The sequence below is a fragment of the Hyposmocoma kahamanoa genome, unplaced genomic scaffold (genome assembly GCF_003589595.1).
Source record: "Hyposmocoma kahamanoa isolate Upper Pololo Valley unplaced genomic scaffold, ASM358959v1 262, whole genome shotgun sequence".
NCBI classification, from domain to species: Eukaryota; Metazoa; Arthropoda; class Insecta; order Lepidoptera; family Cosmopterigidae; genus Hyposmocoma; species Hyposmocoma kahamanoa.
Window position 1 is genome coordinate 1,612,702 of NW_020653765.1, and position 16,583 is coordinate 1,629,284.

General features: G+C 34.5%; 1 protein-coding gene across 3 annotated transcripts in view; it reads right to left on the minus strand.

Moving 5' to 3' along the window:
- LOC113228884 (ankyrin repeat and SAM domain-containing protein 1A-like) overlaps nt 1-16,583 on the minus strand; it is a 170,886-nt gene that overhangs the window by 11,648 nt on the left and 142,655 nt on the right. For all 3 annotated transcript variants that reach the window (XM_026462308.1, XM_026462309.1, XM_026462310.1), the window contains 2 exons: nt 4,291-4,553; nt 184-420 (listed from right to left, as the gene is read on the minus strand). In XM_026462308.1, the coding sequence (XP_026318093.1) occupies nt 184-420; nt 4,291-4,553 (500 nt within the window). The remainder of the gene's footprint in view (nt 1-183; nt 421-4,290; nt 4,554-16,583) is intronic.

The window sequence follows — 16,583 nt, forward strand, 5'->3', positions numbered from 1 at the left end:
AATACATGTTTAGTGTATAACTACTGTTTTGGCTTTACAACAAAAACTTTAGGAACATCTTGGCTTTTTCAAGCGTGTACATTGATGATACAAATGAGGTTGATGTACGATAGAAAACACAAAACAGGTATATGATGACGAAGCATTAAAAAATCTAAAGCTTATGAAGTAAAAAGTACTTACGATGAAATCGATATCATCAAATCCACTCTCCAAGAACAAAGGCTCATAATCATGAAGTCCAAGCCCCGCCAACCACAAGCCTAAATTTGAGGCCACGGATGGACTCAAACTGGACTCCGAACAGCTAAGACCTAATCTAGAAGTAAACTCTTGTTCCAACTCAGAGACGAATACCGACTCTCTGACGAGTTTGCTGCCGAATGAGGCCATTATTTCGGAGATCTTTGCCCATTCCTCCTGTTGACAAAAACGATTTTGTTAAGATATTGAAAATAGACATTAAACTACTGACTGTCTTAAACGAGGACGAAGAAAACTTAAATTAGGACGAAGTCCATTAAAGAAGCAGACTTTTAGAAACTAAATCTTTGTTTAGCCCAAATTAACAAAAAAAGGTGTTTGATCTGCAGATTGCATATATCTGACTAAATGATAAAAACGTTGTGAGATTAGTCTTATCATTGTTATATTAAAGGCAGTTGTAAAAAATGAAAACAGCAGACAGGCTGCCACATCACGTGTCACCAAAACAGGTAGAGCAGTATACAATTGTCAAACAGCTGTTTTGCAGCACCTGCCTACCTGCATAAAGCTGCGTCCGTTGTCATAAGAGGACGCATTATGCAGAATTTTAAGTACGAGGGTTCCACCCGCATGTCGCATGGTGACAGTTTTTTAGATAAGTAAGGCATACAATTGGGTAGTGATAATTTTTAACTAAATTGATGCACATGTATGCTTTTAAGGTAACAAAGGACGCACTAGCAACTTTCGAATTGAGTAATCTTTATTTTAAACAAACAACTAACTTACTAAGTACACATGTGTATTAGTAGATCTTTATATGCAAACCTAAACCGCATATAACTTGTCTTTCGTTTGTAAATGCGATATCTTTGATAGTACCCAACTATCAATATATTTGCAAGTCTGTTAATTGCGAGCCTTGGAACTTTTTACACATCAAAATTGCAAAACCACAGGTGTTTTAACAGACCAGTTCTAAAAGAACCGTGTCATACGCATCCTTTCAACAAATAGCACATACATAATGCTGCATTTGTGAGGTATCAAAATCCAATGTAAATTAGACAAAGGGTAATCGTAAGTGATAATGGCTAACTATTGCTTCCTGTCTTTGTTCTGTGACCCATTGTAGGGTACGTTAGTGTTTTGTAAACTGCTTGTAAGTAGAAATCACTTGAGCATATCTGCATTATGATAGCTTTATCGTAACAATAGTGAAGCAGAAGTAAATACTTTTTCTGTATGTGAGTTTTATATGATGAGTATCACAACAGCAGTGTGACGTTAGAACGTGAACCTTTATAAGTTGGTTTTTGCTAGGTTCGTCAGGACATATTGCGAGGCGTGGTGATGACAGATGGAGTAAGTCTGTTAATTATAAATTATTTCAGTCGTGTGTCTAGTGACAATGACAGTTAAGAGCACTGGCTTGTCAGTGGCTAACCATCGAGATACTATTCAACTGCGATTGCGATTTTTAGTAGTCTGCTGTTCAATGGCGTAGTGTACTAATTATTCAACATACAAAATACATAGGAAATAAAACTATTTTTCCGGATTTAAATCGCGTATATTTGTTTTTTCAAACAAACCGACGTTTCGGGCCCTTTACAGGTCCCATGGTCACGGTTAACAAATATACGCGATTTAAATCCGGAAAAATAGTTTCATTTCCTATGTGTAACAATCGCGAAAATCTAAGAACTCGATATAAAAAAAATACATTTAATGTAAAGACTAAATTGCTGTTTAAACGAGATAAAAATTAAGATACAAGAGCATAGTAGTTTCCATAATAGTTTTGGTAAGGCAACATCGATCGTTTATGATTAAATGATTGCCATCACTGCCATTTCACTGACACTCTATCGAGTCTCAGCTGCCACTACAGCTAGATTTTAGCAGAATAACAAATATTATCATAATTGCAATATAATCTCTGTGGAGTTTTAATGGAATTGGAATGATTAGTGGTTTTGAGAACATTAGCAGATTTGGGGTCCTAATTGGTGACCAAGAACTAAAGGAACGTAAGACGTTCTGTAGTCAGGTGGGTGGGTTCTGTAGACGGCCACTGTTACGCGGTTAAAGGTGAGTGATACCATCGCAAGAACGTGATAAATAGCACAAAAGGCCTATACCTATCCTCAGTGTGTAAAGTCGTGCTGGGAATGATAATAATGACGGTATGCGAGATCAAAACAGTTCAGTCTTTATCACTACTGTCTTCTAATAGGGACATAAAGAGAAATAAATCTTCCTAACGGATTGAAATTCGCGCAACCCCAAGCGACTTGACGTTTTGCAACTTGACCATTATGTAAATGTAAAACACAAGGATTACATATAATACGGCTTGTGCATTTGCTCATATCAGACACCAATTGCACAATCCTTGCACTATTAAACAAAGGAGTGGCACTTACTGTCAGTCGCGATCGAGTCGCATAAGGGTCATAGATAAACCCGTTACGCGACAAGTGAATAATACTGTGCTAATTTGATGTCATATTGTCTTATCAATATGGACGATAGTGAGGATTATGAAGTTTTTGATCTTTATGTATGTTATGGATCCTTTCATTTAACAATTGAATATGCAGAAATATGATATATCATATAGATATTGATTTATCGATTATAGACAACGCATACAAGTACCTATATATTTTCTTGCGCTCAATTCTTTATTGCAATAACCGCAAGCATTTCTTTCCTATTGTTATTTGATGCATTTATTGTGCTATACGCCAGATCAGGAACATCAATGGTTTATTAGCGTACAATTACCAGGAGTGAAGTTAATAAAATTTATCCTTTACTCTCATTTAACTCATTAAAGTTGCAAACGTAGCTACAATCAAAGCAGATAACATATAATTTTTATTTCATAGGTAACCAAATTACACTTTTAAATCATCATATCTATTAAAATCATTAGTAAATCAAATTCACCTGAGAAGAATGATTTTTTATACCATCACAAAAATTTAATAGCTGGAAGTTCACCATTATAAGCCTTTCTTAACTTAATAGAATTTTTTTATACACTATCTTATGAAATGACGAACTAAGCTTACGAAATCTGAACAAATTGCGATCTCGAGTTTAACTTTGTTGGTCTTTAATTCCCACAACCACTATTTCATCTAGATGCAGAGACAGACTGTGTTAAAATATAACTAGACTAATTAAAAGAAAAAACATCCTGCTCCGATACAAGGACAGCGAAAAGACGATAAATCTTTAGTTTTCGTATTTCTAATTCTGCAACGCCTCGAATTCCTTCAAGCAAAATTGTACACACATCAAAAGTGTGCAGGAATCAAGCACTGGGCACAGAAATTTTTGCCAATTACTGAAAATAGGGTTTTTCAATGTTTTTTTTAACACCGATAGATTTTTCGGTCAATTTTATAATTTGAATTTGAAAAAGAAGTTGACCAAAAAAAATCCATTGGTGTTAAAAAAATTCATTAAAAATCCAGATTTTCAGTAATTAGCAAGAACACACATCAAAACCTCAGTCTACTTCAATAATTGAATTAATTCTAAAATCAGGTATATGCACTTATTTCTTTCTTATCGGGGATCTGGTGAGACATCAAGCTATTATGGTTTCTGACACTAAGTGATAAGCTATCATGTATAAATTTGTTAATAATAATAATAAAGTGACACACTACCACACCAGTTACCTGGTCTCAAAGTAGGAAATCACTTGTATTATGAACACCTCAATTCACTCCGGAGTAGAATTTATACAGTGGGGTCTCCGGTAGCTTTTAGAATGTATATAGAAGAGCCTAGACCGGTTGTCAATCGTTTCATCATTCAATGCGAAATCGAGCAGATCGGTTTGGTGTAGGAATTGTAAGAATTGTCGATCCACGTACACTCATTTCATCCTGCCTTCGATTCGGCATCGATCAATTGTTGTTGTCACACGCTACTGACGCCCCAAAGATACTACTCAGAACACCGAAACTAGAACCTATTGGACCTCCCGGGACCTTATTTGCAAAACGTTGGGCTACGAGGTGTTAAAGGAGATCAGCGAGATTAAAGAAAATCACTCACCTGTTCATCAAAAGGACTAAGTATGGACAGCGACTTATCTCCCCCACTTTGTGTCGAACTGGTCGTATTACTTCTTCTTCTAATCTCTTCTTCGCCATTAACACTTCTGTCCTGTCCATTGCTGCTTAGAGTGTTAACAGGGGGTTGGTCAGTGGGGGACGCGTCGTATACTGATTTGAGCTTGCGAAGGGTTTTTGGTCTTTCCGCCGGCATCGGACGCAAACCGATGCCGTCGAGGGTCGTTGTTGAGCCCTTGAACAGGCCTATGGACAAAGAAAAATGGATGTTAGTGTACGCAGCACAAGAAAAGACAAATAAATTTCTAATAGTTTCACCAATATTGTCTAAATCGGCTACAAAATCACAGACGAAGGACAGGATTTGCACAAAAAATAATAGAAATTGTGAACGCTGGTCCCTTGTTTCAACTTTTATGCTTTTATTTCCAGATATTGGCATTTTTCAAAGTTATCGACGATACATTATGCCAACGACTGTCAATTCGTAAGTATTATAATATTTATGTAATATAACAATCAACAGAAATAGGTAAGGTGCCAATATTTCCCTGGACGAACTGTTTCACAACGAGCTCTACTGCTACTATATTAAAGTACACACGTAACAATAATCTACGGATATCTATTTAACATAAATAGACTAATCTAGATTGAGTGACTGTCGTAAATGAATGTCGAAAAATATGCAAATGTCGATTGCAAATTTTTTTGGGATTCTCACTATAATTAGACCAATTCGACGAGCATCACGCAGTTTTCGTCAAACCAGACAGATACAGCTATTTCTGTAAAAAATTAGATTATTTAGAAAAATTCGAGAAACTACTTTGATTATATAATACGTAAAATGCGTTTGCGAAATTTAAAACATCGGAATCGTCAATTAAAATTAAGTGTACGGTTTGATGGCGTATTGACACAAATGTCGCTTTTGAACAATCATTTATATTAACACTTGAAATGACACTATTATTCTTTTTTCTCAATCAAAACACATTTGTGAGCTCGTGATTTTATTAGAAAAAAAAATATTTATCGATTATGTTTTGAATACATTCGATAAAATCAAAACGTATTTGGAATACAGATTTCCAAATATTTAAATATAGTAAGTATCTATTGATGTCGTAATTACGATAATTTTATACAATAGAGATTTTTGTGACGTTTTCCTGATATACTCGTAACAATACGAAATCAAGCAAATGTCGCAGCATATCAGAATTAGGTCACAGGTAAATTCCAGCACAAAATTGGAGGAAATATAAATAAAAGTGTGAATACCAACCATTCAACAGCATTTACTCAAAACATTCAGTGACTATCTGTAAACGTTATCGGCCTTGAAGTATGGCCGATAAATATTTATCAAGAACTTTTAAGTAATATTGATAAGAAACACAAGATTCAAGACTGGAGTGTTTATTTAATGTGACAAATCTCAATATTGCACGTGAATGTGATGAACGGGAAATAAATATAGAGGTACCATGCATTGAATACTCGGTACAAGGTATTTGGATAGTGTCCACAATGTAGAAGACATCGTGTGTTACACCTGATGACGATTTGACGATAGTGCAAAGTCTACGCATCTAAAATAGTGAGCAACATGATGATGTATTTGACTATGACATAAACTAGATGAATCTAACGGATAAATAGGTAAACACGAAATGGAAAAAACAGTAAAGTGTCTGAAAGTATAAATGAAATGTGCTGAATATGAAAGAAATATGACATAACATGGATAGAATATTTGATAAAAGGAAAGACGTTTGATCTAGAATCTCTGATTAGGAAGACATCGTATGCTACAGCTGACGACAATTGGACTAAACTGGAAAGAAGGGATGTGATGTAAAAATATAGTGCAACGTGATATAGTGTATTGATTATGATACAAACTAGATGAATGTAGTACCTATATTATTATCATATTTTTCAAAATGACATTATTTAAAAAAGTGGTCAGTTTTGATCAAAAGGGACCAATTTACGCAAATTTATAAAGACAATGACCTCGAGGAAGATTGGATGAAATCAGTGAAAATCCCATTGAAAACTTTAAACAATAACAAGTGCAAAAATTAATGTAACGTGTATCTTACATGCAGGGTAATAAACGATAAGTATCGAGTTGCATGAACATACCAAACAATTCAGGTCAATTTGTGCAGTGTTACAGTACAAACTGCAGTGAGAGGATGGACTTGTACCATAGATTACTAAAGTGCACAAACAACCTCGTGAATATTTTACTTTTAGAGGAATAAGGCCATTCTCTGCCCTCCCTGTAACATAACGTCATTGTAGTACATGTTCGTATTATTTTTACGACTTTCAAGTTATAAAAGCACTTTGACGTATGATCACAGTCACGTGGCTTTATTTATACCAAACGTACAATTTTATGATAAATGCATTTTAGATTTTATACGTTTAAAACAATGTATTATACAATTATGTAATAGGTATAAGGGTGAGGATGCTAGTGAAATTACAGGAAAATGGGACTTGTCAACTTATGTCTCACGGTTATGGGCGCATTGGTAGTGCCCCCAGATCTTTGTGACTAGCTCTCAGTGGCACGGCAACTACTATGGTCAGGCGTGTAGCTTCGTTACTTGATATCATAAAAATAAAAATATCTTTGGAGTGCATCCCAGTAATTGAACACAATGTATATTTTTCTAAATATTTTGGAGATAAGTTTAATAGTGCTTCGAAAAAAATATTTTTATTCACTGCTGTCTATGTAGTTTTCAAGTCTACACAGTACCTACAACGATGAGTCAACGATTGATGTCCTTCACATTAACAATGGTTATAGTGTCGTGAAACGAATGATAATGTTAACAATTTTAATTAACACAATACAATAGGTGATAGCGTAAAGCTAATACACAACGCGACGTTCATAACAATACAAAAATTCGTCTTGTGAATTTCAATGATGACTGTACCTACGCAAAGGGAGTCTACTCTCGTTCTCCGTTCGACTTCCGTCCGAAACAAAGTAACCTATCACAAACTCGGATTTCTTTTTTCCGAAATAACGTTTGTTCGAATTTTCAGTACACCGAAAACCGAATTTTAACGAAACCGTTGTTTTTTCAGGATATCTTGGATGTTGGTGGAGTTGGAGGAGGTTGGCGGCTACCATTAAAGCTCCAACTAATTTCCGTGCCATTTCATCACTCATAATGTTTCATCCATACACTTCACAAATCTGTCGATAATTTCAATCGCTTTCACACCTTTGACACTAAGAAAACGAATAGCAGCGCGTATTTCACAGTTGGCGGGATTCTCAATTGGCGGAGGCATTTTTAAATACACATAAACAAAGAAAAACACGATCGAATGTTGCCGTGATTGCGTATGCGGCTTGCCAGCTTACAGATGTAAGTACACTATGCAGACCGCCGACCGCAGCAATGCACCGGCCGAATTTGAAAACGGTACTTACTTTAAAAACACGCCTGATAGTTACGTTATTTTCCTTTATTTTATATATATTAATAATATATATAATAACAAGAGCTATCTTGTCATTCTCGGGAATCAATATTCATATACAAAAAGCGTTTTCAATAAAATGTCGGACACAGAGGGCCAAACATGCGTTTTGCAACAAAAAACGTCTAAGCACGACAACCTAAGTATGCTCTAAAAAGTAAAGAGTTATATATCGCATTTTGAAATCGATACTGTTAAATTTAAAAAAGAGTTTCGTTAAGTGACTAAAGTGTTTGCAAAGATATATTTTATATAAATAAAAACTCGTGTCCTTTATTGCCGAAGGTCATGTCCCTGAAATATATCGGGACAGCATGTACAAGCTATTTCCACCGTTTGTTCGGTTTTCGGCTTCTTTGGCAGTTGAAACAAGAAGACCAATGAGGACAGTTAATTCAAGTCGCACCATCAACGAGGTGTTCTTTCGCCTTCCACTTTGTCCTTGCAGCTGACTTGTCGAGATGGTAGGTTTTTAGGAAATTAATCCTTGTAAATGACCCTTTCGATGGGCACCATAAAAATATAGAACCTTTTATAAAATTCGGTCGGTTCAATTCCCAAACGACGCAAGAAACTTTTTGAAAGTTTTTGAACGATATATTATATACTTTTTAATATCCCATCTACAATATTTAAAGCACTTTTCCACTGTGTCCCATATTCGTAGGATTTTCTATATATAGGGTTAATATGTATATAGTGGATAAACAAAATTGCCATAAGCACGTTGGTTTGTCTTTCATTGATCGAAAAAAGCAACAAAGTAGGATATCCTAACAACACCTATCGGAATGAATCAGCATTTCTATTCATAAAATGATTACTATGTCAGATCAGGTTTGTAATAATATAGTAAATAACAACGAAAATCTTTAAAACTGTATTTATCACAACAATCAAACAAACAATTTTTAAGAAGGCACGTATAACGAAAGCTTGTTTAAAACAACATAAAATGCTATGAACTCGTTAAACTTTTACAACAAATTAATTGCACAGTTAAAAGTTAACGTTAACCGTATACAGTATACCGTTACTCATACGTAACAGAAACCAGATTCATTTGAAACACAAAATTGAATAACGACTACTGTATTGAAATTTAACGACTGTGGTTAAAGTTCCTGTTAATGTCGGTGTCAACCAATATACACCCTGCAAAGCACGGGTGTCTACTGTCATTGAATATAACACAGAATTTAAAGGTCTCTACTGTCATTGAATATAACACAGAATTTAAAGAAAGAAGTCATAGCTTTAAATTTCACATTGTGCAACATGATGCAATGTATTGGCTATGACAGAAACTAAATAAATCTAACAGATAAGCAGGTAAACAGGTAATAGGAGAAGGCAGTAAATTGTTTGAAAGTATAGATGAGGCGATGCATTGAATGGGAAAGAAATATAGAGATACTATGAATATAATATTTGATAAAAGAAAAGGTGTCTCGTTACAGTTTCTGATTAGTAAAACATCGCGTGCTACAGCTGATGACGATTAGATGACAGCACAATGTGTAAGTATTTGAATTATTGTGCAACGTGATACAGTGTATTAGCTATGACAGAAACTAAATGAATATAACAAATAACCAGGTGAACGTGTAATGAAAGAAGACTATAAACTATTTGAATGTACAGATGAAATGCGGTGAGTGGGAAAGAAATATAGAGAAACCATGAAGAGAATATTTCAGAAAAGGTGTTTACCAAAAAGACATCGTATGCTACAGGTAATGGCGATTTGGCGACGACGTTGTCGTATCATTTAAAATATTGTACAACGTGATCACTGTATTGGTTATGATAGAAACTCGATAAATATAACAGATAAGTCAGTTAACACGAAACAGAAGGCATTAAATTGTTTGAAAGTATAGATAAGCACAAATGAATCAAACCCAATTACAATAAAGCTTTCATTAACTTTGAATTACTAATAACAAACTCTCACCTACTTTAAATTACTGACAACAAAAGGAATATGTTTGGTTACAGGATGGACACTGGAAGCTGGAAGTCATCGTGTGTTACGGCAATTAATACGATAGATACTTAATCTATCGTATTAATTTCTATTGGAATGCGTCAATATAAACTACACGTGTTTTTTGACAACACGGTGATTCCACGAATAAATGGAAAGTACTGGAAAATGACATTTACTGAAATGAACGCTGTAAGTAAAGCAACAACTCATTTTGTTATCCATAAATATGTTCCCACAGATATGTTCCTCATAACAGAACACACGGCGTTTGTTATGAAAAGATACATAAAACATAAATCAATTCCTAAACAGAAGTTTGTCGCATTATAGACAAAAAGTACAAAGCTACGATACTAGGTAATCTTGGATACGGGGAGCGATGATAAACGTTATATTTAATCTAAATTTGCATTTTTTCGCAATCTAACATTATGAAACATAAAGATGTGCATGATGGACATTCATCTAAAAGCTGTCTGTCATGATCTTCTTGTGACAGAGTACAGGAACATTAATTTGTACGGTAAATTGAAACATTTTTATTTCAATATCCAAAAGTCGTTCATATTCTTATATATCCTTAGGATCGCAAATTGTTCTACTGATTACATTAATTCCAAACATTTGTACCAATGCTTAACAACGGTTTTAATTCGAAGCTTATGTTAATTTATGTAACTGTCTCATGGTTTGTGTGACCTACTTTGATTTCAAAGTACTCATGTCATTTCATGTACGCTTTCAAACAATGGTTTTTTATCATCTTTGACATTACAATCGATTAATAAAGTATTTATTCAAGAAAGAAATGATCGAAATGAATATGAATAGAGCTAGATAAAATGGACGAAATTGGGTCTCTAGCCGCAGAGTACAAATGTACTCGCTTTTTACGTCTTTATTAATAGATTGGGCTGCCAGACTTTGGGTCTCGGAGTTCGTCCACATTTCTTTCATTAATACTCATTCCGATTCATATTCAAAATTTGATTCACGAAATTTAAAACAATAGTGAAACAAAAACTTTAAAAAGGTTTACTTTTATGACAAGAATTCGAGGTAGTAACCCGTTTAACTCTTGCAACAGGTAGTCTCCATCTATGATGTTTGAAATAAATATTGTAAATGATACATGTGTACAAATGTTTATTTACAAAGAGCAACCCCTAGAGTGTCTTGCTCATTCTTCTCAGGGCAATCTGCCTTACGAACGAGCAGTAGAGTTTAATCAATGTAACGATTTGAAATGTATTTTGTGTACTTGTGAAATAAAGATTATTTGAGTTTTACACATTAATTTCATTCTCATGTATTAGATACTTTGTTATTAATATTCGTTCAGAACTATTACTGATCAAGTGGCATACCTTCCAATGTTGCACCATTACGTAGGAAGTAGTTATACATTTCTCTATGTCAACTTGTATACGTCCCCTCTTGGCAACTAGTTTCCCTAAGAGAGAGAGGGTTTAGTTTATTCCATTACACAGACCCACCACTTCGACATTCATACCTTTCAATTATTTATATAGCACCCACCTTTATAAGGAAATTTGTGAAGGTTTTTCGACGAACTGATAAAATTGAGGAAAAATATATTGACTATAGTATGACTAAACAGTTCAAATAAACTGCAAGCGTGCATTCGTGACGAATATCTTACTACAATTTTTTTTTTTTTTGTATGCCACGGTTAGCATGTTTTAGTATAGAAAAGGCACAACCCTGGATCAGTAGATAAAGGGACACAGCGGCTCACGTGGCAATGATGCACCAGATGAACTCGCCAGAAAAGGGTCGGAGATGGACGCTGTAGGACCAGAGCCCAAAGAGTCCCTCTCCTACCAATGGTCAAGAGCAACTATACACAAAGATACGAAAACTTCTCATGACAACGCCTGAACAACACGGTTACACGGTTTGTCCGCAGGCTACGGAAGCACTTCTAGTACTGAACGCCTGTCTAGTCCCGAAAACTTTCTAAGTTCTAAATGCATGAGCTTTAAACTTGGGTCATGGACCATATAATAAACAAACACCTCTTCAAATTAGGAATCATAAACAGCCCTCAATACAGAGCATAAAGGAGGTTGAACAGCTAAAGAGAAGAACAGCTGCGCATATTCTACTACAGTGTTTCGGTGTGACCAACTACAGGGCGAAATACCTTGGAGTGACGATTCGAGTAGGAATCTGCGCCCACCATAAGTAAAATAGGCGCCTAGATGTCGAGTTGCGGACACCTGCCCACCTGCCCCGTTTGACCATATCATACCTAGTGTTGTTGAAAAACCGTTTTTTTTTCTGAGGTTAAAAAAACATGAAAAGGAACAGTTTTTTTTCTGCAGAACGTTTTTTTTCCTGAAAGTATGAAAATAAAATATGACAATACGACAATTGTATTTTTTTAATACATTTCCTCTTTTGTTGTTAATATTATTCTTCATAGATAAATTGCTCAAAATAAATGGGCAACACTCAATGTGTTGTCCATTTGTGGCGAATTCCCAAATTGCGGGGAATTTCAACTCGATTGGGCATTTTGTGGGATTGACGCTATGTGGGGAAAATGCGGGGATTCTAACATTTTACCTTATTTTTTAAATATACCGATTGCTGTTGCAATGATTACTGATAAAAACACTACTTATTTATTTATCTAAGAGCGATATCAATATTTTTTTCCACATCGCACATATCCCTTATATGGCAACATTTACATAGAATTATTAGCAAGCCGATTATATAAAATTATTCGGTAGGATTTCACTGAAGGAAATGAAGGCAAACAAAATTTTGATGACATTACAAAAGTGGGTAACACCTGTAACAGTAGCAACACTAGTAACACCACAAATGAAGAATACATTTTTGTTATAATTATCATGGTAATTGATTTTTATAAACATGTTATATATATATTCACATATGTATATTCTTAAAACAAAAGTTACTGTCTTATTTTATTTCAGTTATTTTACTGTTCCTGAAAAAAAAAACAAATTTAGAAAACAACCAGGGGGCTGTGCTGTTTTCTTTTTTTATGTGAAAGAAACATTTGCTTTTTTTTTTCAAATTACAACACTAATCATACCCATACCACAAGGCACAATGCCACAAAGGGTTCTCCAAAATCGGGTGACGTGAATTTACAAAAAGATTTTTAAATGGCAATCACAATTTACCATCGCTGTTTTTTTTATAACGCACACACTCACAACAACACTTTTAGTAATTTAAGCTGTACTTGTATTGTGTAAATGAGAATTTTAATTACATACATACAATATAATACAACGTTATAAATTACAATTATCAAGAGTGTTTTTAATATTATACGAGTATTTATTAACATTCAAAGCACAACAATTACCTGGTCTCAAACTAAGTGATTGTCAGTACTATCAGTACAACAGCAATGGCATACCCCGGGGCGCTAATTATAACATCCAGATTAAAAACAATTTTGAAAAGTTCACTTCCAAAATTGGTCCTCCAGGTATCAAACCCGGGCGAGGTTTCAGCACGCACAATACAAACCGTGGAGCCACCGAGGTCGTGATATGTCATTTAAGTCATACACTAACAACAATTTTCAATTTCCTGATTTGTCTTGAGATTCTTGTACGTAATTTTCTCTTAAGAACATAGAAATCGAAACATTAGCTATTAAAATACTGAACGGTTATCAAAAACCAATAAATACTTACAATTTCCCATCAGTGTAGTGATCATTTATAATTCCATTAAGAATAACCGCCGTCATCTCTACATGTGAGATTTATTTCTGTAATATCGATTCAGAAATTTCTCACGGTCATTTCCATAATTCACTTTATCAGTTGTAGTAAGGTTTATTTATGTTGATAGATTTTTCGTCACACTTTTATACTTTGATAACTAAGTAAACACTAGAAAGTCACATTTAAAACGTCGATAAAGATATAAGCACTTTGCAGAAAGTATATGTCGGATGAACTACAACCAAAACCTAAAATAACCACGATGAAAATGAGCTCCAAAAATGTGAAAATGAAATTCACAACGTTAAAATCACATATCGTACTTGAGATATTAAATTAATGAAACATATTAAAAGTATTTATATAAATATAAGTGACATTTAAGTTGACGTTTGTACAAGTGCAGAATCGAATTAGAAAAACGATATAGAAAACTTTACTTAAAATTTCAACGCGCGTTCAAGCGAACGTTCACGACACGACTGAAGTCTTGTTGATAAGAACACGACATTATTGACTGACCACTTTATTAATCTGCATCAATTTATTCATGGTAACGATTGCGGTGAATTCAATTGGGGTATAAGATTGATTGAAGAAGGAAGAAATAAGACCAATCATCATGAAAGAAGTGGTAACAAGTAAGAAATAAATGTGATTTTAGAGAAAACAGACAATGTGCCAAAGTTACTATGTGACTGCGTAAAAATTTTTGTGTGGCGCCTTGTGCTGCGCACCTAGTGTTCAAATGAGAAACTAATGGCTACAGAATTTTTCATGCGACCACAAGAGACTATAATCTTGTAAATTTCCAGTAGAGATCAATGAAAATACAACAGCACCAAGGGGCGTCAAAGCCTACCACACAAAATAAGGGAAGATAGAAACGGAAGTTCCCAATTGATACTACATATATTTTATTATTGTACCAATGGACGTGGCGAGGTTCGCGCGTAACCGTTAGTAACAAGTAATCCTTGGTCATGAAAAGTATAAGAAATGAACGAAATAACAATTTTATTTTTTATAACTTAATAAAATTCTGATAAATATGAGCTATTATAAAGTAAAACAGTTTTTAGAGGGTAAACTCTTTGGTACCTGAGTTTAGTAACAACTTGATTATAAACATATTTTTAATTTAATTTTAGTTACAATACAAAAAATAAAAACACATTAAATTATATAAAACTGTTGGTGGATATTTAATTGCATATTAAGTAAAAGTAACAATTATAATAATAATAATAATAATAACGCACACACTCAACATAGCCCCGCACTAGGGAAACCCTGTATCGCGAGTTCTATGGACATATATAGACAACACAAATTACACCCAAACTCACGAGAGAAATAAATGTAGGCCATACAAATATTTCTCCCGGCCCGGGAATCCAACCTGGGACCCATGCGTGGCAGTCCGGCATCGAAACCGTTCGGCCACAGAGGCAGTTTAAATTATGAGACTAGTCCTCTTCTACTATTTACTATGCCCTATTCAGGATCCATATTATAATCTTAATATTAGTAATAAAAGTAGAGTATGTAGTGGCGTTTTATTAGGGATCGGAAGCCCTATGTATAATTAGGTCGGAACAGCAGATGACGATGATAATTTTATTTTTTCTTTCTTAAAAAAACAAGTATTATCTTTAATAAAACACTGTTGTAAAAAACACAATAATTACACAGAAATGTATGTATTTAGTAGTAATTTTATAATTGTTCCTAATAACTTCCACACGAGAATGTGGTTCAAAAAATCGCAGCACACTGACTAAATTAAAGTAGTCTGTTTAGGCTTTAAAAAATTATAAAAGAGCTCATTGTCTGTTGAGAACAGAGCTCGTTTTGATAATGATAACGTGAAGATAAGATTCAGGAACATAGATTCTAGCAGGAAAATCTTAATTGTGTTAAAGATTATTTATTATTCTACTTGCCAAAATAGACCTTTACAAATATATTTCACACCCACGAGGTAATATGGCCACGAAAGTGATAACTTTTTTTATGCTTAAATTGGAAAGTTATAAAATTTCACATATACGTAATTTGTTTCATGCAATTCGAATATTTTTTATGGTTTTCATGTGATAAGAGCACTTTTGGCATAATATGATCACATGTGACCTTATTATATACCACGGGTACAATTATGTTGTGTGAAGCAATTTTGAAATATGTAGGGCTCTTTATCAACCGATTTATCATAGTCAACTGCTGATAGGTCTTTGCCCAGAAACAGATTTGCACTAAGGTAATCTAATCATCACTTTTGGTAGACAGGCTGGCGATTGCATAAAGGCTATCGTCCGTTTAATGCCTCCAGGGCCAGACCAGCACCTTTTCGTCTCAAAATAATATATTGAAATAAACGGATTCGAAGTTGTGTGGTTTATACACTAGCCAACGCAGAGACACGTGCGGTAATTCAGAATTGTCGTTTTTTTATAATACCAATTAAAAAACCAAATTCTCCCACTTTTCTTTTAAATGTATTTAACACACTTATCATAAAAAGAGCCTGAGAAAGGTATTTTTAATGTTACAGTAGTGCTCATATGACTGGTTGGTGGCAGAAATAGGTAAGGTGGCAGTACTTCCCTGGACGAATTCTTTCACAGGGAGCTCTACTGCTACTAAAGTATACTGTATGTCATACAGGTCAAAATCTACTTCCCAGTGTACTATTTTAAAGCAACGCATTGCTGGTCAAGTACTGAGACATTAAATAGGCGGTAACATTAAAGATGCAATCGGCTAAACTGCGAGAAACGCTGATGCTTATTTCTAGGACTAATTAGGATAAGATTCTACGGAACCCAAGAAGAGTCTATTAGTTCTATTCGAATGAAATATAATATTAATTAACCATTATAGTCCCACTGCTAGGCACAGGCCTCCTCCCACAACGAGAGGGCCCGGCCACGCGGGCCCAATACGGATAGGATACTTCACACACTCATAAAGATTGATTTGCATACGTGTGCAGGTTGTCCTTCACCGAAA